Below are 23,485 nucleotides of genomic sequence, written 5' to 3'. Positions count from 1 at the left end.
TGGAAGCTATTGAAGTTTCTGAATCACTGCACCGATTTTATTCTCAACAATTAATTGACTAATTTTGGCCTCCATCTGGGCAATGAATCGGTCCTTGCCCTCAACCACAGACTCTAAATGAACAATTTCAGCCTCTCTTGCTTCACAATTTGTACAAGTCTCTTTCTCCTGAATACATTCAGCAGTAGATTGCTTAGGAACTTGTTTAGAAAATTCCTGAGCTTCGGCTGTCTATTTAGAAAATTGCTCAGGAACTTGTTGGGGATTTTCCTGACCTTCGGGTGCCTGCTCAAGAAATTACTTGGGAACTTGTTCAGTATTTTCCTCAGAAATTGATTGTATACACCCCTGAGCAATCTGTTGATCTATACACTCTACAACATCTTCTAGGAAATTATTTGAGAGCAGATGTGCCTCTAGGTTCAATGAACTTAAATCAACAATTATTTTGACAGCAGGTAATTCTACGATCCTAGACTTTATTGTCTCCACACGGGAGTCTGACCACTTCCATCTGCATATTATTAGAAGTGCATGTTTTCTGTAAGGATCCATTATTCTGATATGTTCACACATCCACACCTGCAATATAATACAAATGGTTAAATATGAAATATTCTGCATAAATCTTATGAGTCTATCATTAAATTGAAGCACTTACAGCGAGGAGATGTGCGAACCCTTTGAGCATAGGAGCTTAATTTCCCTTAAGACCATCTGGTTTCGGTCTCTGTGAAAGCATCACACCAATGGTCCCCAGCTATAGGCTCATATAGTCAAATGCAGCCTTACACCAAGTATACCTACCTAAATTAACAAAATCATCTACACAATCTATTAGTGATTGTACTGGTAATCTAGATAATACTAAATAAAATAGAAACAAAGAAATACAATATTAAAAATTGGCAAAAGAGAGTATCAAATTCAACAGCTGAAGGTTGTTTGCTGAAATTGATTATCTTGTTCTCTAACTCCTTCTATGTACACTCCACATTACTAAAGTGTTGAAGAAATAATGGGGTGGTGGCAGCATGCTACTGTAAATTTACTCCATTGCCTTGGTCTAGGAGTCATAGAATCAGTGAAACATCTTTCCTTGTGAAGTTGATCTCTTTATTATGAAAGATGAACATCTGGCTTCAACGTCCCAATTGTCAAACATATTTTGTATAAGGTTTCAGGCATGACTACTACCCAAGCAAATGGGCTTCCATTGATCAACTCCATCTTCCGATCGTTTATGTGTAGTGATGATAAAAAACCCTTGAAGTGAGGGTAATTACTTTTCCAATGCACTTTCTTACGATATGCACGAGAAGTAGAAGTTCTCTGGGTCGCCATTTAATTATGTTAAATAAATACATAAGATCTTAGTGATACTCAGTTGCCTTCATTGCAATGTAATTAGTTTTCACCCATACTATGATACATTACACTATTATTTTGTAACTGTAATATGATACATTACAATGTCTATAATTTCTTCTAGGTAGTACAATGTGATTAGTAGCTGCTACAACATGAGTACTGATTACGTTGTAGCAGTTAGGGTCAAGTAGTTGCTACAATAATAAGAAGCGAATAGGGATTGTAGGGTTTAACCATGTTATATCAATCATTAGGATTTAACTACGTTGTAGCAGCTACCCGACGGTAGCTGCTACAACAAAGATAATTTTTTTTTAAATACTCTATTCCCTCAAATAAAATCTTCGATCCCCATCCCTAAAATCATTAAACCCCATTGTAGCAGCTAGGAGATAAATCAAAATCCTAAAAATTCAAACCCCTAAACAAAATGAGAAGAATCAAAACTTTAAACCTAACACTTTACTTACGACGGAGGTAAAGATTTGGATGAGAAACAAATCGTCGGGGTGAGATTTATTGACAAAGACACCATGTGAGCACCAATCTACTATGATTGAAATTCTTTTGAAATATTTGTCAAACTGCGAGTTTCGGAGTAAAACGTTGGTCGATGAGGGGTAAAAAGGCAATTGCACAGTATATTTGTGCACAATAATTGTAAAATTATAATTGGTAAGAAAAGATTATTTGGAGATCAGCAGTAGCTACTAGGCGTTGTAGCAGCTATTCTGGAGTAGCTGCTACAATGTGTAGCAGCTAATCTATAGCAATTGCTACACAGTGTAGCAGCTACTCTTGAGAAGATACTATAACGTGTAGTAGCTTCTGACGACTAGCTACTTCAATATGTTGCAATAGCTGCTACAACGTGAGCAGCTTCTAACTATTTATACATTAACTGATACTAACGTGTAGAATCTCATTTAATTAATCTAAATAAAAAACTGAGATTGCTATGATCTATTAATGGTTGAAAATGCAGAGTAACATCTTGTTGAGTGTAAACGAAAAAAAGATCTAGTACAACGTTGTAGCAACTACTTGGACAGTTAGTTGCTACAAGTTGTAGCAGCTATATGACAGTTAGCTGCTACAAGGTGTACTAGTTATTTGTCGAAGTAACTGCTACAATGTGTAACAGCAAAGCAAAGGCGCTGCAACAATAAAAATAATTTTAAATAATTTTTTACCAAGTTGATATACAGCTACAAAAATATTTTTAGGAGTAATATCTGCTAGAAAATGTAGGTACTAAAAAAAAGACTTACCAAGTGGTTGCTACACGTTGTAGTAGCTACATGGACAGTTAGCTACTACAAGGTGTAGCAGTTAACTGTCAAAATAGTTGCTACAACTTTTAGCAGCATTCGATGTCCAAGTGGCTACAGGCGTTTGTGACCGGCGTTGGGTTTGCACGTCGTAGCATAAACCCTTCCTTCTTCTACGACCACCATTCTAGGTTAGCTATTACAAGTTGCAGTAGCTATATGGGCAGTTAGCTGCGAAGTAGTTGCTGTAACGTTTAGCAGCAAAGCAAAGGCGCTGCATCAGCAAAAATAATTTTAAATAATTGTTTACCAAGTTGATATACATCAACTTAAATATTTTTAGAGGTAATATCTACTAGAAAATGTAGCTGCTACAAAAATGACTTACCAAGTGGCTGCTACACATTGTAATAGCTACATGGAAAGTTAGTTGCTACAAGGTGTAGCAGTTAACTGTCGAAGTAGCTGCTACAACGTGTAGCAGCTACCTTTCCAAGTGGCTACAGCCTATAGGCGTTTGTAGCATGCATCGTCCTTCCATGTTATAGCATTAATCCTTCTAATATATGTTCGGATAACGGTGAAGAATAACAAATTAAAATGAAACAAATTACCATTGGGTACGAAATGAAAGGAATTAAAGATGTCGCCCTTACGATCGAGAATGGAGAGAGGTGGTAAGCACAACAGCAGCTGTCAGACGTGGCGTTGCCGGTGAAGGAAGAGACGAGAGCAAGAGAGAGAGTGGCAAGCCAAGTAGCTTGTAGCACCTTTGCTCTTTACTTTACCGGCAGGAGTGCGAGGTTCGACGAACAACGAAGAAGGAAGGCGAGAGAGAGAGAGAGAGAGCGATGAGGGAAATTTCGCTCGGTGATGTTTTGAAAAAAAGGCCGAAGGGGAGAGAGAATAAATGGAATATTTTTTTACAAAAAAATCGAGCTGACAACGGCACGTCTGCGCGTTACTCACGGTCATGCACAAAGCGTCGCTTAGCATATCAAATATATATATATATATATATATATATGAGAGAGATTTTATCCTACACACCCTTAGGTGAGTGACCATAGGCGACATCAAATGTAGCCACCTGACAAGGCAAAAATCTAAATTTTTTAAGCTCTCTCTCATATGCATGAAACTCTCTTCTCTATCCTGCATGGAAGATATCACCCTCTTCTATATTCTACATGCAAGATGATGTTGATGTTGGTTGCTACTCGGAAAACCTAGAGGTTCCACTGTACAAAAATTTTGTATAAAGGTCTGAACCTTTTTCTAGCTACCATGTGTTCTTTTAAATTAAATTTTGGATCGCCTGCGGAACTTAACACGTTTGATCCAAAACTTAATCTATTTGTTCTTTTAGGTTTTGACTTGGATCTCCTGCGGAACTTAACACATTCGACCCAAGTCACCTTAAGTTATTAATTCCATTAAATATTAATTTCCATAATTGGTTCCCAGTACTGACGTGGCGAGGCACCTGGCCTTCTTGGATATGGGAGCAACCACCACCAACTAGACAAAACCTTTTATGGAAAGCTAATATTTAATTTCCTAAAATAACTTTAGGTTAACCGAAAAGAACAATCAAATCACAAGGAAAAGAAAAACAAAAGAACACTATATCGAAAACAAATTCGAAACTCTAGAATCGTATGCCTCTTGTATTTAGTATTATTTCCAAAAATAACTAGTATGATGCGGAAAGAAAAAATACTAGTTATACCTTTTAGAAAAACCTCTTGATCTTCTACCGTATTCCTCTTCTAACCTCGGACGTTGTGTGGGCAACGATCTTCCGAGATGAGAACCACCAAGCACCTTCTTCTTCCTTACAAGTTTCGGCCATCAAAACTTCTCCTAGGATGAAGAGGTTCGGCCATCACCACCATGCTCCAAGGGATGCTAGAAAAGAGGCTTCTTTTCTCTCCTTCTTCTCCTTCTTAGATCCGGCCACCAAAGCTATCTCCACCATGAGAAGGTTTCGGCCACACAAAGGAGAGGAGAGGAAAGAAAGGGCCGGCCACACCCAAGGAGAAAAGAGAAGAAAAAATAGAATAGAGTTGATCACCCGTGAAGGCACCTCTACCCCCTCTTTTATAATCCTTGGTCTTGACAAATAAGGAAATTTTAATAAAAAATTCCTTAATTCTTTTGTCATAAAAAAGAAAAATTATTTTAATTAAAAAACAATTTTCTTCTTTTAATAATAATGGCCGGCCACTTCTAATTCCCCAAAACAAGGAAAATTTAATTCACACAAGAATTAAAACTTCCTAATTTGTTTCTAGAAATTTATAAAAATTTCTCCAATAATTTTTATCCCTTCATGATTGGTTAATAAAAAGGAAATTTTATAAATTAAAATTCTTCTTCTAAACATGTGGATAATTTCCAAAAGGAAAGTTATCTCTAAAAATTAAAATCTCTTTTCAATCTACAAATAAGGAAAGATATCAAATCTTTTCTTAATCTTTTATAGAAACTAATAAAAGAGAATATTTAATTTTAAACTTCTCTTTTAAATTATTATCATGGTCAAAAAGGAAAGTTTTCTTAAAAATAAAATCTCCTTTCAATCTACAAATAAGGAAAGATTTCAAATCTTTTATTAATCTTTTGTAGAAAGCTTTAAAAGGAAAGATTTAATTTTAAACTCTCTTTTAAAACTATGATATCCACATAAGAAATAATTTTAATAAAAATCCTTTTAATATGATCTCTAAACTTGGGCTCCAAGCTATTGGCCGGCCATCTTAAGGCCAACCTTTAGGCTTGGCCGGCCCTAAGCTTGAGCTTCAAGCTTAGCTTGGCCGGCCCCTATTGGTTGGGTAAGAAGGTGGGTATGTGGTGGGTATAAATCTCTATATACAAGAGGCTACGATAGGGACCGAGAGGAGGAATTGGTTTTGGTCTCCCGATGAAATTAAGCTTCCCGTGTTCGCCCCGAACACACAACTTAATTCCATCAATAATAATCCATTCCACTAAAGAACTATTATTGAACTACCGCACCAATCCCAAATTACATTTTGGGCTCCTTCTTATTATGAGTGTGTTAGTCTCCCTGTGTTTAAGATGTCAAATGTCCACTAATTAAGCGAGTTACTGACAACTCATTTAATTAATATCTTAGTCCAAGAGTAGTACCACTCAACCTTATCGTCATGTCGGACTAAGTCCACCTGCAGGGTTTAACATGACAATCCTTATGAGCTCCTCTTGAGGACATTCTCAACCTAGATCACTAGGACACAGTTTCCTTCTATAATCAACAATACACACTATAAGTGATATCATTTCCCAACTTATCGGGCTTATTGATTCATCGAACTAAATCTCACCCATTGATAAATTAAAGAAATAAATATCAAATATATGTGCTTGTTATTATATTAGGATTAAGAGCACACACTTCCATAATAACTGAGGTCTTTGTTTCTTTATAAAGTCAGTATAAAAGAAACGACCTCTAATGATCCTACTCAATACACTCTAAGTGTACTAATGTAATTATATAGTTAAGATAAACTAATACCTAATTATACTACGACCTTCCAATGGTTTGTTCCTTTCCATTATGGTCGTGAGTTACTGTTTATAATTTATAAGGTACTGATAACATGATCCTCTGTGTGTGACACCACACACCATGTTATCTACAATATAAATTAATTGAACAACTACATTTATCATAAATGTAGACATTTGACCAATGTGATTCTTATTTCTAGATAAATATTTATACCAAAAGCTAGGCTTTTAGTATACACTCTAACAGTTGATTTTTACAAACCAACACCACGTTGGTGCTGACTTACGCAAGCCAACACTAATGTGATGCTGATCTTTAAAGACCAACACCAACTAACAATGATGCAAACCAGTACCAACATAATGCTGGTGCTGGTTTCAAACCAGTGTTAGTGATGGTCTTTAAAGACCAACACCAACATGGTGTTGGTTGGTGCTGGCGTGAAACTAGCACCAACATGGTGCTGATCTTTAAAAATTAACACCAACATGGTGATGGTTGGTGCTGACTTCAAACTAGTGCTGGTGACCAACACCAATGATGGTGCTGGTCTTTAAAAAACCAACACCACCTTGCATGCAGGGGAGAGAAAAAAGTTGCTTGCATGAAAGGGAGAGAAAAAAGTTATTTACATGTAGGAGAGAGAAACAAGTTACATGCAGATGAGGGGGGAAATTAAAAAAATGAGTAAAGGTCACATTAGATCATCCATGTTGGATGTCACCCACTGTCGCTCAGGGTAAGTTGTGTGTGTGTATACTTCGGGTTAATTTTAATGTTGATCAACTGAGTTAAATTAGGTCATGTGTATTTGATGTCTTGTGTTCAAGTGTGCAAGAAAAAAAGAAGTCAAGTGGAAGACACGGCGAGAGAGAAGGATGGCACGAGAAGAAAGCTGATAGGCTTGGTGCATCCGAGAGACGAGAAATTGTAGAAGAGTACATCGATGGAGTGAGAAGGACGCACACGGTGCATCCGAGGAACAAGAAATAAGTAGAAAGTCTGTTCAAGGAGAAAGACAGAGTTGAGTTTGAGTGAGCTCAATTTTGGATATCCAAAGCATCACCCAAGCTACCGAAATGAAGAATAGTCAACTTCTGAGTTGACCATTCCGGACACCTAAATTCAATCTAAGCACTCGTATTCCAGCACCTAGATCCATTACAAGCACCTGATACAATCCAAACGCTCATATTCCAGTGCCTAGATCCATTACAGGCTCCTGGTTAGCAAAACTGCCTCATATTACAACAATACACTATGTATTGCAATTCAGTATTTCATTTTAAGGTTCAACTATTGCAAGAAGCATATCCGCCTCCGACCTTTGTCAAAGAAGGAGATCTTTAGTGTGTTTTCAATTGTCTTGGATTAACAACCTCCCTGGTTGTAAACCAAGTAAATCTTTTATTACTTTACTTTTATATTATTTATTTTAAATTAATCAGTGTGTCCTTGCTAACTAAGTAGAAAGCAAGATAAGTTGTAATTTGAAATTGCAGGTTATTCAACCCCTCTAACCGGTCCACTGATAGAGTGATACCCTGCACACCGGCCCCTGTGCTCGCCCACATTGGATACATAAGTATAGCAAGGCACCCGAATCACTTCTGAATGGCCCACATGCACTCAAGAGCCCAGCGAGGATGTGCACATGAAGCACCCTATATATATATATATATTTTGATCATGTCCGAAAGTTAGGAAGATGGCTAACTAACACTCCGCTCTGATGTTGACTGGATGAAGACTTCTTATTATCCTGCGTGTCACAAAAAGTGTTAGTGTCGGGACAAGAAGGGGGTCTCCGACGTTCGCCCTCTAATGCTCAAGTTAGTGATCGAACTTTAGAGAGGAATAGTGAAAAGATTGTAGCAATATGCGTGTAGAAAAATGTAGCATAACATACCTTCGTCTGTAGGTGAAGACCCTCTTTTATATTGTTATTGTTGTGTCTATGCACGAATTATGAAGCACTTCCAAAAAAAGGACAGGTTATAAAATGACACTGACATCTTTCCTAAAATAGACCCATAAATCTTTGTAATTGGACAAGCTAGAAGCTTCTAATGTGCAATTTGCCTACAGAATATCCCCTATATACTGAGGCACAAAAGGCCAAAAAAGCGTATTAATTTATTGGACTATGGGACCTGCCATAGGGTATTTTGACCAACCAATCACATCATCGATATAGTCTAACCGGCTGTGACTCATGAGGAGTACTCGATCCATGTTTATGTGTGCGATCGGCGACTCAACTTTCACTCAACTTCTTTAGTTTGACTGTACTTCAACCCTATGTCTCTTATCCCTAGGGGGTCTTCCCCCACTAGCAGGTTTTTTCGTAAAACTCCATCTATTATGGTGTGGATGGCAGGCATATCGAGACTTGGGTTGACATTTCCTTCCCTTTGGTTAACTGAGTTTCTTCTACTTGGACGTATTTCGTAGCCCGAGCTTGTAACCCATCGAAGTCGATCAGGGGATTTTTCATCAAGGATCTAAAGAAATCCTCGTCGATTAAGCCTTGTGAAAATGTATTGACTTGTACTTCTGGAGTAACTAAAGGTATATCCATGGTCATCCTATTAAACATTTGTAGTTCAGGGGTTCTCTGGGCATTTGTCTAAGGGTAAACAAATCATGAGGAGTTTTTCGCTATCATCGACTAGTAGCAAAACACCTCATGAATACACCTTGAAATCTTCAAAAGACCGGATAGAGAATGCTAGAAGGCGATTAAACCATCTCTGCGCCGAGCCTGACAGAGCTGTTAGGAAATCTCTTCACTTGACTCCATCAGTGTATTGGTATAGTAGGATGGCGCTTTCAAATTTGCAAAGGTGGTCTTCGGGATCCATCGTGCCATTGTATTCTTCTATCTACAACGTTCAAAAATGTCTTGACAATTCATTTCTAAGGATAATATGTGAGAAAGGAGAACCTTTAGAGTCTCGCGCCTTGCACAATAAGCATACTTATTTTAGGCGACTTTGACAGGGAATTTTCCCTGAAAACCCCAAAGATTCCTCTCTCGTAGCAAAAATACCGACCGAGATATGAAACACTTCTTTAGGGACCTCGTCCAATCGGTTTGACCTTTGTTGCAATGTGGGTGTTGTCTCAATGGGTTGTGATGACTATTCATTTGAGGGATAAGCCCCGGAAGTGTCGACAATTGGGATTATCCTTGTAGCACCGCATGCACAGTGACCGTTACTAGTTTGTTGAATTCTTCCGTTCTTATGATGATAACATTTGATTTTCCGTTAGTTTCAGTGCTAGATCTTCCGGTGACATTCATCTAGCTACATCTCAATGCAGTTCTTAACTTAGATTTCCGACAAACGATGCCAAGTTTATTCTGCCTAAGAACAGGGACAGTTGACTCACTGGTGAAGCACTATTCGTATTGGCTATCGGAAAGCTTAGGTAGTTCACGGCATACGAGGAGCAACACTCAAAGAAAGCGGATTAGAATAACGGCTGAAAGGATTCTCGGCACGATCACTCCGATGCAGCAGACGAGGAATGGGGAACATTGATCAGATGGGTTGGGTTTTATACCCTTTCCTCCGTTTCGTTGGAGTGCGAGAGGAAATGATCAGCAAGAAGATGCAGCGGAGAGGAAGGGGAGCATTGATCGGATGGGCCAGGTTTTATACCTTTTCCTCCGTTTCGTTCCGTTAAGCTTTTACCGGATCAGTTTCGTTGATCTTCAATCGGATCGGAACTAATCTGTTATACATTATTTATATTTTAAAACGAAACCGATCCGTTCCAGAAACATCTATGCAGGGCTTAAATAATGAACAAACATAAGCAGATTAAAATCGCTAAACTAAGTTTAGAGCCTCAAATTGGGTGTGAAGCTTCCTCCACCTTGCTACTGCTGGCTTAACCAAATAACTATTTTTCTAGTTAAATTAGTTGTCCCTGCACTAAATAACTTAAGCATTGCCCGGTGGAATGGGTGGAGAGACTGGTCACAGACTACACATTTCACTGTCCCCTTCTAGTTCTTGATCAACGAAACTTTCTATATCATCCTATTGTTGGTGTTCAGTGTCTAAAGGATCCAACTTTTACCAAACTCTACCTCTGGTTGGAATCAGTTAGCAATAAAATTCGAGGGGGAGTCATGGACTGGGACTTGGCGAGTCCACATGTCGTTTGCAGATCTTGGTTGCAGGAAACCTATCGGCTATAAATCTAGTTAACCTTCGTTTGTTATATATCACCAGCAAACTTGACAAACTGTGTAACCTAAAACCATACCCCCAAGGTAACATGAAAAAAAATTCAAAACCATGAAGTGGGTATGGACCAGAGCCAGGAATTATACAAACATAACCATCACATTTATCAAACTAACAGAAGAATTGTCTACAAACAAGCTCACTAGTGAAATTAAATATACTTGCAACAGAAGCACAAGTTGCAATTGATGTTGGATATTGTCTCAGAAACAAAGGGTGTACTGCAGCTTTATAATGTAATGATGATAGCATAGCACCTTATGTAAATCTACCACGAGAGTTTTAGTACAGCAGCTTAACAAAAAGACAGTAGATGCCATTAGCAATCTTCAAACTCTGCAATTAGCAATTCAAGCTGGGAAGCAAACTGGCATCGTGATCAACATGGAAGCCAAATGATTGCCTGAAAAATAAGTTTGATCACAAATGAATTTTTCCAACAGAGTGCTTAGTTTGCAAAAATTTATCAATCTTGTCTTAACGAATGTCAGTTCAATAGTTGCTGAATGATAAATAACCAGAAACCAGGATAGAACTAATGATGAAGACAATGCTTAACTCTCTTAATGATGGTAATGATGTCCTACAGTCAGGCAATTTTAGCTTATAAAATATCATAATTTGATTGTGCAAGATATGAATGGCATAGCATGCATGAACAGATCAAGATCAATGTATAAGCCTACCAAACAGAGTAATAGATACTTAACATCCTTGTTCCTATTGACTTTAAAGGTGTGGTGGCATTACACAATCTCAAACTTTGGGTGTCTGACAAGATGGAATATGATGAAGTATGCATATCATACCAGAAAATTTTAGGCTAAATGAAGACAACCAATAAGTCAAAGAAAAACAAAATTAAAGCATGCAATAGCTAACCATATTTTTGCATCCATTCAAAGTTATCATCGCCTAAGACGCCGTTCTTCTTCATTGTAATGACGTCGGTCTCTATGTTCAGAATGGCGACGAGAACCAATATTTTCGCTGTGGTGATGTCGGTCCACATCTTCAGTATGGTGACGCCGGCCAGAATTTTCAGTGTAGTGGCCCCAGCCAGATTCTTCAGCAGATCCACGACGACTAGAGTCCTCAGCGTGGTTATGTTTACCAGAATCTTCAGTGCGACCATGCTGGCCAAAATCTTCCATGTAACGACGCCGACCATAATCTTCAGTGTGGCGATCACGGCTAGAATCTTCAGAATAATGATGCCGACTTGGACCCTCAATGCGACGCTTGCTGGAATCTTCTTTGTGGTAATGTTGATCTACATCTCGAGAGTACTGTCGGTTATCTTGGTTTTTCCCTCTTTTAATATCAGCAAAGCTCTCCTTTTCACTATACCTCCGGTGCCCAAGATCAATCGCATCTTCTTTTGCATCTTTGCTATCAATATCCTTCACAATTGAGTCCACTTTCCTCCTTTTATCTTCATAGTTTCTGTAGAGCCTTCTTTCACTGTCTTTTTCCCTTTCATCTTCTACCAAGTAAGTACTTCTAGGCATAGTATTCCCTTCTTCTGCAGCTTCACCTTTCCTTTCTCTTCTTATACCCTGCTTGCCATAGTCACTAAAATCCTTGCCTTCTTGCTTTGGTTGAAATCTATCACTACCATGCCCACTTTTACTCTTTATGTCAAGCCTGTGCTGCAATTTTTTTTCATCTACAGCAGATTTCTGCTGCATGGCATTCCTTTTTTCCATGTTCCTATCATCATCTTTGTAAGATTTTCCTTTATGAGATATTTCCATACTATCATCACTGCTATCACTTGAATATGAATCACTGCTGGACTCAGAAATCTGACTTTCACTATCCTCAGACAATGAGCTTTGCTTTCTTTTTGAAACTTTTTGTTTTGTTACCCTTTTGTCAGTGACTTCCAAGCTACTATCAGATTCATAACTCTCATCTGTGTCACGACGTTGCCTTTTTCTGTTATCATGGCAAGCAGAAGATGGCCTTCTAATAGTATCTTTAGCATTCGCCAATCTCTCATCACTTAAGTCATGGTGCTGCCGCTTTCTGCTAATATTCTCTACTCTTTTTTCAGAAAGCTTTCCAGGCTTATCATGCCGATCTGTGGAAGATTTCCTAGTTTCATTTTTCTCTTTGATATCAGAATAAGAGACATCTTCAAAACCCTTTTTCATGTCAAGTCTCTTCTTGATGGTGCTGGCATAATCACTCTCAGAATCTGAATCATCAGTATCATGTCTTCTAGTGATAGGCCTTTTTCTATCAATGGGTTTTTTCTTTTCACTATCAGAGTCAGATTCCCTTATGCTGTCCCGTCTGCTAGATTTTACAAGTTTCTCTTTCTCCAACCTACTGCTGTTTTTGATATCACTATCATCTTCTGAGTCAGAGTCATGTCTTTTACTTTTTCTCTCACGCTGCTTGTTGCTCAAGGCTTCTTTCTTTATGCTTTCAACAGCAGAAGCATGCATGTTAACTCTTTCTCTATCTCTTCTATGCTTCTTTGGGTCCAAATGATTTTCTGAATCTGAATCCTCTAGGTCATGTCTCTGTGTTCCTGTCCGTCGTTGAACAGGTTTCCTTTTGTGCAGTTCATCTTCTGAATGTGAATCAGAATTTGACTTTATGGAATGACTCTCGAGTTTCTTCTTGTGATTTGCTGGCTGTCTCCGACGACCAAAGTCACCAGAAGAATCACTATCTGAGTCAGAATAATCATGTTTTTCCTTCTCCCTTCTCTCTATAGCAGCCATTTCAATCTTGTGATGCTGATTACTTCTTCTGTGCTTCTTTTTCTTTTCATCAATACTTTTGCTGCTTTCACTGTCAGAACTAACATATTTTCCTTTGGATGAATTCTTTTCTTGGTGCTTTGACTTATCAATTCCAGATTTCCTGCTTTCATTTTTTGCTTCACCCATATGTTTCTCCATTTTATTCATTGACTTCCTATCTTGATTTTTATCTTGTTGCTCATCAGAAATCATATGCCTTTTCTCTTGTTCGGATTTATCATCAACAAATTCTCCAGGCTCCAAGTCTTCCTCCTCATCCAGCACTATTTGCCCTTGCTGCTCATCTTCAGATGATTTCTTCTCATCCTTAATGCCAAGAGCTGCCCTCAGTGTTTCCATTTGTTTCTCCTTTCGCGCAGCAATATGATGAGATTGAGTATCCGCAAACCTACTGCAAAACAATGTTACATTATCCAGCAATGATTATTTGGAAAAGTTAATGCTGAAAAGTCTTAGAAAAAAACAATTAGATACAAGAACATGATATGACAAAACATATTGAGCAAAGTTTCCAAATTTTCTTCCTTATTATGAACTTCCAAATAAATTGTTATATTAACCTATCCAAGATGACGAGTTTGGTTGGCTTGGTGGAAATCAACTTGTAGCAAGTCGACAAGTTGCATTATTTGCTAGCCAATAAAATGCCCTCCTTGGTGCAGTGGCGCAAGGCCTTTCTGCAAGCATATTGCAAAGTTGCATTTTGATGGCTGCATGAAAAATCACTTTTGCAATTTTGAAGTGACGTTGTAAAATAGTATTGCAACAAAAACATGGAAGTATAAACAAGTGGAACAATGAAGAAGAACTGAATTCAAGTTGAAAAACAATATCTGAAAGGCCTCTAGATGTATGAAATTTAAGTCCATAGCAACTAAGACTATGTCGGACCTATTTGGAACAGTATGGGCTAAATTAAATAAATTTACAATTTCGACCAAATTAGGTTAGGCATAAACTTGTGGACAACCAGAGCTAGATGAATGACCAAATAAAGAAATAAGAAAGCACGAGATCAATACCTCTTGTTCGGCAGGGGAGGGCGATCCCTCCGACCGCGACTGCTTCCACCATCCTCGCCAGCAACGGCAGCAGCGGATTCGGCCTCAAGTGTCTTCTTCGTCTCCTCGAGTTTTTCAGCAATCTCGGCCTCAGTGTACCCTTGATCGGTTAGGGTTTCTTGCAGTACTAAAAGCTTCAGCTGAATCTGCCGCTTGCGGTCGTGCTCAAGTATGTCTTTGTTGGGCTTCCGGACGGCACCCTCCGGCTTGGATCCGGAGGCTGCGGGGTCCGGGCGGACGGGAGGCCGGGACTTGATGAAGAATTTACTCGTTTGAATATAGCCGTTTGTGCCAGATCCCCTAGGGGTCTGGAGCCCGATGCCGTTGTACATCTCCTTGAACTCGTTCGCCGGGATCAATCAGCGGAGGAAACCCTAGCAGAAGGGAGAGAAAGAGAAAGGAAGCGATCGGGATTTGGGAAGAAGGTGGAGAGGACTAGGGCAAAATTAACGATCGGATGTGCCTGTTTTATCCCTTTCCTTTCATGTTCCGTGGACCTTTTATAGGAGTGAGCTGTTTTTTCCACTTCCCTAAATATCCTCGCCTCCCGGTCCACTTAATTTGTTTACCTTTATATCCTTTCCTTATTCACACATTCACGTTTTTTTTTAAGTTTTTATTCTTTTATTTTTATTGGTTTTGTTTTTTTTAATCAAAATTTTTTTATCAATTATATTTTTTTTTGAATAATTTATTTTTTATTATACGTTTATAATCTTTTATTTATTATTTAATTATAGATTTTAGAAGTTATTATTTATAAAAAATTTAAAAAGTATAAAAATTTTAAAAACAGCGTAACACATGATATCTCTAGCTTAAGAGTCAAGGGTCGATTATCAGAAATTGACGACTTGAGGCTTATCCCACCCTGCGTCTGACGTACCTATATGTATCTCCCTCCATATCCGTAGGACCATCACTAGAGGTTGCTAATGTAGCGAATATATTTTAAAAGTATAAAAATATGAATCAAAATAAAAATTATATACATGAAAAGAATAAAAACAATTAATAGCAAACACATTTATAGCTTACGAATAAATATATTTTTTCAAATGAAGAATATATGTAATAATACATAGAAAAATGCACATAAATATATAAAAATAAAAATTTTAATCAATTTAAATGGAAGATAGGTTCTGACGTGTCAAGAGTTGGAAGGAGGTAATTTAAAGAAAGATAGATGTTTTGACATGTGTTAAAAATTGGAGGATGGATAATTTAAAGAGAAAAGAGGTTCTGACATATGTCGGTTGGAGGGTAGGTAATTTAAAGATAGTGAAAGGTTCTGACATGTGTTATATGTCAAGAGTTGGAGTGAGATAATTTTAAGGGAGGGGGAGGTTCTAACATGTGTTAAGGATTGGATGAGAATAATTTAAGTGTCGAATTAGAAAAAATAATTTAAAAAAAGGAGAGATTTAAATAATTTAAAGGAAGGGAGAGATTCTGACACTTATAGGATATTTAAATGTAATTATTATTTATTATAAATTTAAATAAGTGTATTTAATAACATATTTAAATTTTATTATGTATAATTGTAAATATTTAATTTATTAAAATTATTATTTTATTAATTATATAATAAAATTTTAAAATATATATATATATATATAGTTGGATATTGAATTTAAAAAAATTCAAAATATCAAATATTAATAAAATATTAATTTTAAATATAATAATTATCATATAAACAAATTAATAAGAATAATAAAATATTCTAAAAAAATATTCCTTTTTATGTGATATGATGTGAATGGATTGGAGCTGAAATATTATATTTGGTGTTAAAATTACACCATTTTAATTTGAAAATTACACCAAATTTAAAATTACACCAAATTTAATGCAGTTGGAGATGGTCTTACTATAAACTCATGCTACTGTAACAATATAAAAAGTAAGAGTAATTTCAGAATAAAAATATATCACAGAATATCTTTTGATGTATTCCAATAAAAAAACACCCTTTCGCTTTTATCTCATTAACAATGCAAAGAGAGGTAAGGATGTTGTTGCCACCTAAAATTGACGGTGCAAATGGAACTACTTAATATAGCAAAGAGAGGTAAGTAGCTAGAAAGTTGGAAGAACTTTTTTCTCCAAAAATATATACCTGCGAGAATGGATCCCCTATATCATTATAACATATCTATCGCCCTCTAGTCAACTGGACACTAAGCAACTATATGATAATTACTACAAATATACTGTTCTTGCAAAATCATCCACTTGATGAACAAAAGAGGGAACACAAAGCTATACAGAATGAGGAATCAAGACGCTTCTTTAGAATGAACAACAACAATCATTTCAAACAACTGACAAACGAATTTATCAATGGCAGAGATAATAACCAATGTATTTGGCTGTAATTGCGTCGGTTAAACTGGTATGACATCGACATTGGAGGTGTCTTCACATCTTAATATTAGTCCATCGAGGTTCGCTGGAAGTACGCACTTGGTCCATTGACACCCCGTGGAAAAGGGCTCGGGGGGAGGAACTATCATCAGGACATTTTCGTTCTTTCGAACGATCCCCATTATACTTACAGTACTGCCCTCTTTAACATAACTGCATACAAAAAGATCACACAAATGAATGGACTTTAAACAAAATTTAATGCATCCTAAACCATTCTCTTGTCAGAGTTTGAATGGCAGGTAAGGATCACAGAAAAAAATAGACTTTAAATAGTAGCACCTATAAACAAGGTAGATCTCGAAAGGGAAAAAATAAATAAATAAAAGGATGGAGTGTGTAGGAGCTAAAGTTGCAGATTACCCTTCTTTCAGGCGCATGACGTGATCGTCATAGGAAAGGTTCCTCTCTTGCAACCACCTAAGGAATTCAGGAGACAACTCCTTGTTGTTTGGGTTGATCTCAACAACAACAGACTCATCGACGTATGGAGTCACTTGAGAACCATAACCAGCTTTAACGAGAGCTCTTAAGCCAGATTGAAAATCTGATATGTAAAAGTCAACCACATGCCTCTGACAGAGTTTCAGGTCAGATGATTAGAAGTGTAAGATCAAGAGAAGCATATTTAACAAATGTAAGCTCAACTAATTTAAGCATGAAAATTTCCAATTTATGGCAGTTAATTCTGTTGGTTACTCAAATCCGAAGATTATTATTTTTCCCTCACAAAGAATGGTCCAATACCTCCATTGATCTCAATCCCCAAGTAAAACGTCGATGTTCAGAATTGACATTCTTTGCATCCCAGCCCTTGTATTCGTACAGGCCAGTGGATGTGTACACACATCTAAGGGCCTTATGGTATGACGACTCAAGAGGAAAGTTTCCACACGTGACAACCTATAAGAATCACATGTTAATATATCTAGTAGAATGAATAAAAGAGGAGAAGATATGGAAGATGGGAAACATGGATTTAATGGCAACAAATCAAATAAAGTGAAAAAATAGTTAATCAAAAAAGCTTATTCAACAAGATTTCAGTGCATTTTGTACTAATTCAAGGGAAAATTGTCTCCACGTATAACTTCTCTAAAAACTTTCCTACATACTTCAAGGTAAAAACAATAATCGTAATAATTCAGGTTGCATACCCCAGAGACCTTCACATATTGCCCATCTTTTGCATTTCTCAAATCTGCATCAGGGTACTGGGCAATGAATGCCAAGACAGCTCTTCTTCCAACACAAGCGTTCCAAAAGGAAAGCATGACAACAACACCAAATATAGCTACAACAACAACAAGAAGAACTGGATTGTGAACAGCACCAAGAATGAAGCCACCTGCAATAAAACCCATCACAAACAACAAAATCACAGACCAAAGGATGGGCTTAGGCAAGCTTCCCTTGAACAAATAGTTATTCTCCTGACTGAGATTGGTGACAGCTTGATTATGGACTATGGAGGCACTATTTAGTTTCATTGATTTAGTAGATTCCTGAGGGCCTGATATTTTCCGGGGGGCGCCAGATGAGTTAAGTGGCCCAGATGAAATTGGACCAGAAGTTATGAGACCTGTAGTTGGAAGTACTACTGGAATAGAACCAGAATTTTGGCGAGATGTTTGGATGCCGGATCCAGATTGAGGCCCAGATGATTTTTTAACTGAATCTCCATGTTTAAGTGGTCCAGAATTGGATTTTTGTCTACCAGAACCACCAGTGACAAGTGAAGAACCCGAACCCTGAGCTGCATGAGAAAGAGAACTTGTATAGCTTGCCTGACCAGAAGCATTAGGCATAATGGGCCCTGAGTTGGAAGCAGTGCCTCCGAATGATCTATTTCTTGAAGGAGCATTATTAAGAGGAGCAGATTTTCTGGACTTCTCAACATGAAGCTCAAACATCTTTCCAAGTTCACCAGATTTTTTTATATCACCGCCAGTGTATGGCATGGCTGTGGAGCAAATTGTAGGAGGCTTCTCCTTGGGTTGCTCAGGCCGGCCTGAAACGTAAAGGCCATTGCTGAGCTGGTGTGATTGAAACCTTGACCCCATCAGTCTTAAATCTGCTGTATAGATCTTGAGATGTCAGGTGGATGGCAAATAACTATTGTGAAGAGCCGGGAACTATAGCAGACAGATGGATCATTTTCATTGTGTTGCTAGAGTTGCAAACTGAAGTTTCAACTACCCTATAAAAGTACCAACAAATTGTGTCAGTGAAAAAACAAAGTCCATGTTTAGGCAGAGTTTGGCAGACTACTCCACATGCACTATTTAGTTAGGAATCACACAAAAGAAAAAGATATTGGCTCACTTAACCAAACCAAAAGTATTCTTAAGGGCATGGCATATAAATGAAAGACAACAAAATTCCATGATAATTGAAGCAAGGGTTAGAATATTAGTGGATTGTGGAAACAATATTCACAACCCTCTTAGCCCTTCAAGAAATGTGATAGTGTTAAGTGAAAAAAATTCAAAAAAAAAAAAAAGAGAAGATAATTGATAGTGAAAAGTCGCTCAAGAGGTAGAATCATATAACAGACTAATTTACTGTTTTGTATTGCCTTGAATTGCATAGATTGTATAAGCTGGCTTAGATATCTAACAATTACCTAATACCATAGCACTTAGAAACTCAAGTTTATAGTCAAACTTAATCAATTTCTGAGGGAACAAAGAAATTAGAGATTAAAGAAATGAGAAGTTTATTAATGAAAAGATCAAGATAACAAAAACTTTGTTCTTCATTCAAACAGCAAAAAAGAATGATAAATGAAACTGAGGTACTCTCATAACTGGTGCAGCACAAAATAATTCAGTGGCTCAAACTTAGCAAGAGCTAGGAAGCTGCCAAAGCATGGTTCTCCAACCACAAAGAGTGTTCACCCAAACTAAAATTTAGGTAATTGACAGCTGAGAAAAACAGTTTCTATCCCACTTCAACAAATGATTCAGTTGTACAAAGCTACCGTGCAACTCAAAGGAGGTATCCCATGTGAATTGTGAGTATAGACAGGGTACCAGTTAAGAAGGAGAAAAGTGAAAGCACATGGAATGGAAGCAGCAATAATATCCTCCCAAAATATGATAACAGTTCATACTTTAGAATCTTTCTTTCTATCCAATTAAACTTCATATTTCATGATTATAGGGTGGGTACATTACCTAGCAAATAATGACCGTTTCCAATTCTGAACTTTCCCCCTTAGTTGTTCACGAGTCATGTGAAAAAGTATGTGTAGTAAAAAACAGACATTGTTGATCACTTCACTTCATTAATATTTTCTCCTCCATGTTGAGTTGGAAGGAAAAAAAAATATTGCAGATTAACTACTTTCCTCTAGTTTAAGTGTTTGACATTTGGTGTTACAGAACTACCAATTGTTCTCTTAAAAACCCAAAGTTAAATGCATTTTATCATTGAATTATTAGGAAGCTAGGTGCACAAAAAGAAGGCAGGAACAGTACTTGAAAATGACAAATTATAAGAATCAAGTGAAGAAGTCTTTAGTATAGTTTAAAAGTTGTAGAAAATAACTGAACATCACATCAAGTGAGTATTCTTGGTTCTAGCACTGATATCTTATGTGCAGGTGAGTATTTACTGCAATATACTGTAGCATATACCTACAGTTCTTGTTGAAAGATGCTAGAAAAACATCAGGCCCAACTAGTCAGCTACATGGATATTTTCTAGTTATTCAACCATGTTTAAAATAATAATAATTGGCGTTTGCATAAGATATCTAATAATTAAGACAATTTAGTCTGACATGACTAAGAAGCAGGAATATTGCAAAAAAAAAAACTCATGTTGTTTTACCTTCATTATAATGATATTTAAAAGTACCGAGGCACAAAACAAAGTACATAAATGTAAAGCAAACTTATTTCATACAAACCTTGTAGCAAGAATTATTCATGACCAGGCGCAATATAAGAGAAACAATGATCTATAAATATCTATTTTCTTACCCCAGATCTAGTTCAACTTATTGAGAACTCAAATCAAGTATCTAACTAAGCAGTTGATTGATATGGTTAGATCAATCAGGAAAATATTGAGAAAACACGGAGTCAGTCACGCTAACATTGAGACTAGAGTGCACATGACTGGACCATAAAAGAAAAGACACTACTAGTAGCGTTTCCTTTTTGATTAGTAACTTCTGAGGCCTACTTCCTGCGATTAAGATTAAGCCAAATACATCACTATCATTGTCTATAAGCGGAACGGAGAAGTCACTAGGACAACTCATCAAAATAGAAAACAAATTGCAAAAGATAACATTTTCACACAAGTTTCCAATATTAAAATTGGACCCTGAAATAAAAGAAACATTTTCCAGCGCCAGAAAAAATGTTAATCTCAACCAGCAAACTTCCAGCAGATCGCAGTCACCTTCTTCATCAATCTCTTTTCTTGTCCATTCCATTATCCTCTCTAAATTTCCCTAAACCAACCCAGATCCAATGACAGGCAGCACAGCACCTACCAAGAAAAAAGAGGGGAAAAAAAAGAAAACTTTCCACTTCCTCAACAATAAACTAACGAGATTAACCAACCAATAGCAATCCCCGGCCCAGGAAATAAAAGTCCAATTTCAAAATAGGAAGGAACAAAACCCCGATCCAAAAAGCAACAAAAGAAGCCGAAGCGTCTTCCTTTCCTTAGATCTGTAACTAGATCAGCGATTCCAATCCCCCCTCCCCCCATTACCCATTACAATCGCTAATCAGTAAAACACCCTAGATTCCGCAGTGAGAGCTAGAGAGGAGCAGAGAGAATCGTCGTACCTCGACGAAGCATTCCGGAGTAGCCAGCGAGTAGATCAAAAGCACCTAAAGGTGCTGCAAAATCGCAGAGAAAGGGAGAGTAGGAGAGCGAGATGCATGAGCCGAGAAGGACCTCCAAGGAAACGGTGCGAGGAAGAAATAATGTGTGAGAGAGATGGAGATACATTGAGAGAGAGGTCTTAGTCTCTCACAGGCAGTGACACGGTTGGACTGTAGCTGTAACTTTCAAACCGGTGAAAGACAAAAATACCCCTCTAGGGATCTGGCTATCGACCATTGAAGAGGCTTTGCCTAATATAAATGTTATTTTGACGGTAGACTATACATTAATTAATTAATTTTTATATAATTTTAGATCGACTATTTGAGATGTTAAAAAATTATAATAAATGTTCCTCCTTGCTTAAAACAAATAATAATATTGGACGTCATGATAAAAATCATCTTACTTTCATAATTTATTTAGTGGGTAGAATTTGAGGTGACACCGATTCTTTTGAAATTAATTTGATTGAAAGATCTAGATATTTGATATTAAAAAAAATAATAAATAGATACTTCTCCTCTCCATCGGAACTATGGAACTATGATGCAATGGAAATAGATGGTACAAATTCTCTAGATAATGAGGATTTAAATTCACCTAAGGTATGTTACACTTGAGAAGTTTAAAAAATTTATAACATTGGGTCATCCTCATAATGCTTACATGTTTTCTGATTTATTTAATAGTTGGTCGAAAACTTTCGTGTAATGAATCGATGACCTCTAAGATTAGTCGAATAGTAAGAATTAGATGCCTATATAACAAAAAAAAAAAAAGAAGTCAAGTTCAATCAAATTTTTAGTGTTCAAATTTATTTGATAAGTTAACCAAATTAAATCAAGTCTAAAATGAATTAAGTTGTTGAAATAATTGTTCAAATTTAGTTTGATTTCTTTTTTGTGAGTTTAAGTTTGGTTCAAATTTAGCTTGGGCTTAGTTCATTTAGATATTATCAATCTCTCAATTCAAGTTTGTTTGATTGTTTGAATTTTTTACATTTTAAATTTGTATAGTCGGTTATTAAGCTTGATAACACGTTGATAAAAATTTTATTGATATTCATGAACATTGTTCACAGTTGTTGTTATTCACGAACGTTATTCACAAACATTAACGAATTTAACATATATGTATTCAAGTTAATTTATTCATTTAGTTTAACAAGTTATTCCAAGTTTATTCATTTAATTAATCTTGTATGTATTGAACGAATATAAACAAATTCTTATCAAGTCGAATATCAAATTTGTTCATGAACATTCGATTTAGATGAATTTCGTTGCACATCTATGGAATAATTATTGAAGCAAATGATTATTATGCTCATCTCAAGTATTTCTTATGGTCGATTCTTAGGTTATATGAATGAAGATAAACTACATGATCAACTTATAGTCAATCATCAATTTGATTAAAGGATGAGAGAAATTTTTTTTCCAGCAACATCCTGCGGAGACATCTATTAACTAATTATGAACGTTATAATCGAGTTAGATAGTAGCAATATTCGAGTTCAAACAAATACGTTGAACTTAATGGTATCAATTCAAGTAAACACGTAAATCCTGAGCATTCCTATTCTCTCCCTTTTACAACTATAATTATTTCTTAACGAATACATGTGCCAATTAGGGATATAATAAAGTGGGACGTGGATTTATCCTCTCCATGATTGGCACTGAAATATATCCCTATCCTTAAATTTGTTCCAATCCTCGTCCTCAGTCTAATGGTAAATCTCCATTTCCATCCCCGTGGGATTAGGATGGGATCCCCTAATTAAAAATCATAAATTTTTTCTATATCAGGACGGATTAAAGGATGGGGATCATATCACCATACTTGTCGAATCTAAATCCATACTTGAAATTTTTTTACAAACTCGAACTCATACCGAAAATATCTC

General features: G+C 36.7%; 2 protein-coding genes across 4 annotated transcripts; both read right to left on the bottom strand.

The window, feature by feature from the left end:
• Window positions 1-10,525: 10,525 nt before the first annotated feature.
• Window positions 10,526-14,770, bottom strand: LOC121976564 (dentin sialophosphoprotein-like). 2 transcript variants are annotated; one of them, XM_042528766.1, is made up of 3 exons: window positions 14,248-14,770; window positions 11,328-13,613; window positions 10,526-10,848 (listed from the first exon to the last, which is right to left on the bottom strand). In XM_042528766.1, exons 1-2 carry the CDS (start codon window positions 14,616-14,618, stop codon window positions 11,354-11,356), a joined length of 2,631 nt encoding a protein of 876 aa, XP_042384700.1. In that variant the 5' UTR covers window positions 14,619-14,770; the 3' UTR covers window positions 10,526-10,848; window positions 11,328-11,353. The 2 variants fall into 2 exon arrangements, with proteins under 2 accessions (XP_042384700.1, XP_042384699.1); XM_042528765.1 differs by having other exon boundaries at window positions 11,328-13,616; window positions 14,248-14,769.
• Window positions 14,771-16,473: 1,703 nt separating this feature from the next.
• On the bottom strand, window positions 16,474-21,706 carry LOC121976568 (uncharacterized membrane protein At1g16860-like). Of its 2 annotated transcripts, none has more exons than XM_042528774.1 (5): window positions 21,534-21,706; window positions 17,889-18,922; window positions 17,470-17,625; window positions 17,086-17,297; window positions 16,474-16,875 (listed from the first exon to the last, which is right to left on the bottom strand). In XM_042528774.1, the coding sequence occupies exons 2-5, from the start codon at window positions 18,783-18,785 to the stop codon at window positions 16,683-16,685; spliced, it is 1,458 nt and encodes a 485-aa protein (XP_042384708.1). In that variant the 5' UTR covers window positions 18,786-18,922; window positions 21,534-21,706; the 3' UTR covers window positions 16,474-16,682. The 2 variants fall into 2 exon arrangements, with proteins under 2 accessions (XP_042384708.1, XP_042384707.1); XM_042528773.1 differs by having other exon boundaries at window positions 17,880-18,922; window positions 21,534-21,705.
• Window positions 21,707-23,485: the final 1,779 nt, after the last annotated feature.

Source organism: Zingiber officinale, chromosome 4B (assembly GCF_018446385.1).
Source record: "Zingiber officinale cultivar Zhangliang chromosome 4B, Zo_v1.1, whole genome shotgun sequence".
NCBI lineage: Eukaryota > Viridiplantae > Streptophyta > Magnoliopsida > Zingiberales > Zingiberaceae > Zingiber > Zingiber officinale.
Note: the sequence above shows the minus strand (reverse complement) of the source record. Positions and strands in the feature narration are given on the sequence as shown.

Bases quoted from the DNA above. Each gene is read 5' to 3' on its own strand.
- LOC121976564 (XM_042528765.1), bottom strand. From the start codon at position 14,618: ATGTACAACGGCATCGGGCTCCAGACCCCTAGGGGATCTGGCACAAAC. The intron at 13,617-14,247 runs GTATTGATCTCG...ATTGTTTTGCAG, and splicing joins CCTCCCCTGCCGAACAAGAG to TAGGTTTGCGGATACTCAAT.
- LOC121976568 (XM_042528773.1), bottom strand. From the start codon at position 18,785: ATGGGGTCAAGGTTTCAATCACACCAGCTCAGCAATGGCCTTTACGTT. The intron at 17,626-17,879 runs GTATGCAACCTG...TGATTCTTATAG, and splicing joins AATATGTGAAGGTCTCTGGG to GTTGTCACGTGTGGAAACTT. The intron at 16,876-17,085 runs GTAATCTGCAAC...TTTTGTATGCAG, and splicing joins GTCATGCGCCTGAAAGAAGG to TTATGTTAAAGAGGGCAGTA.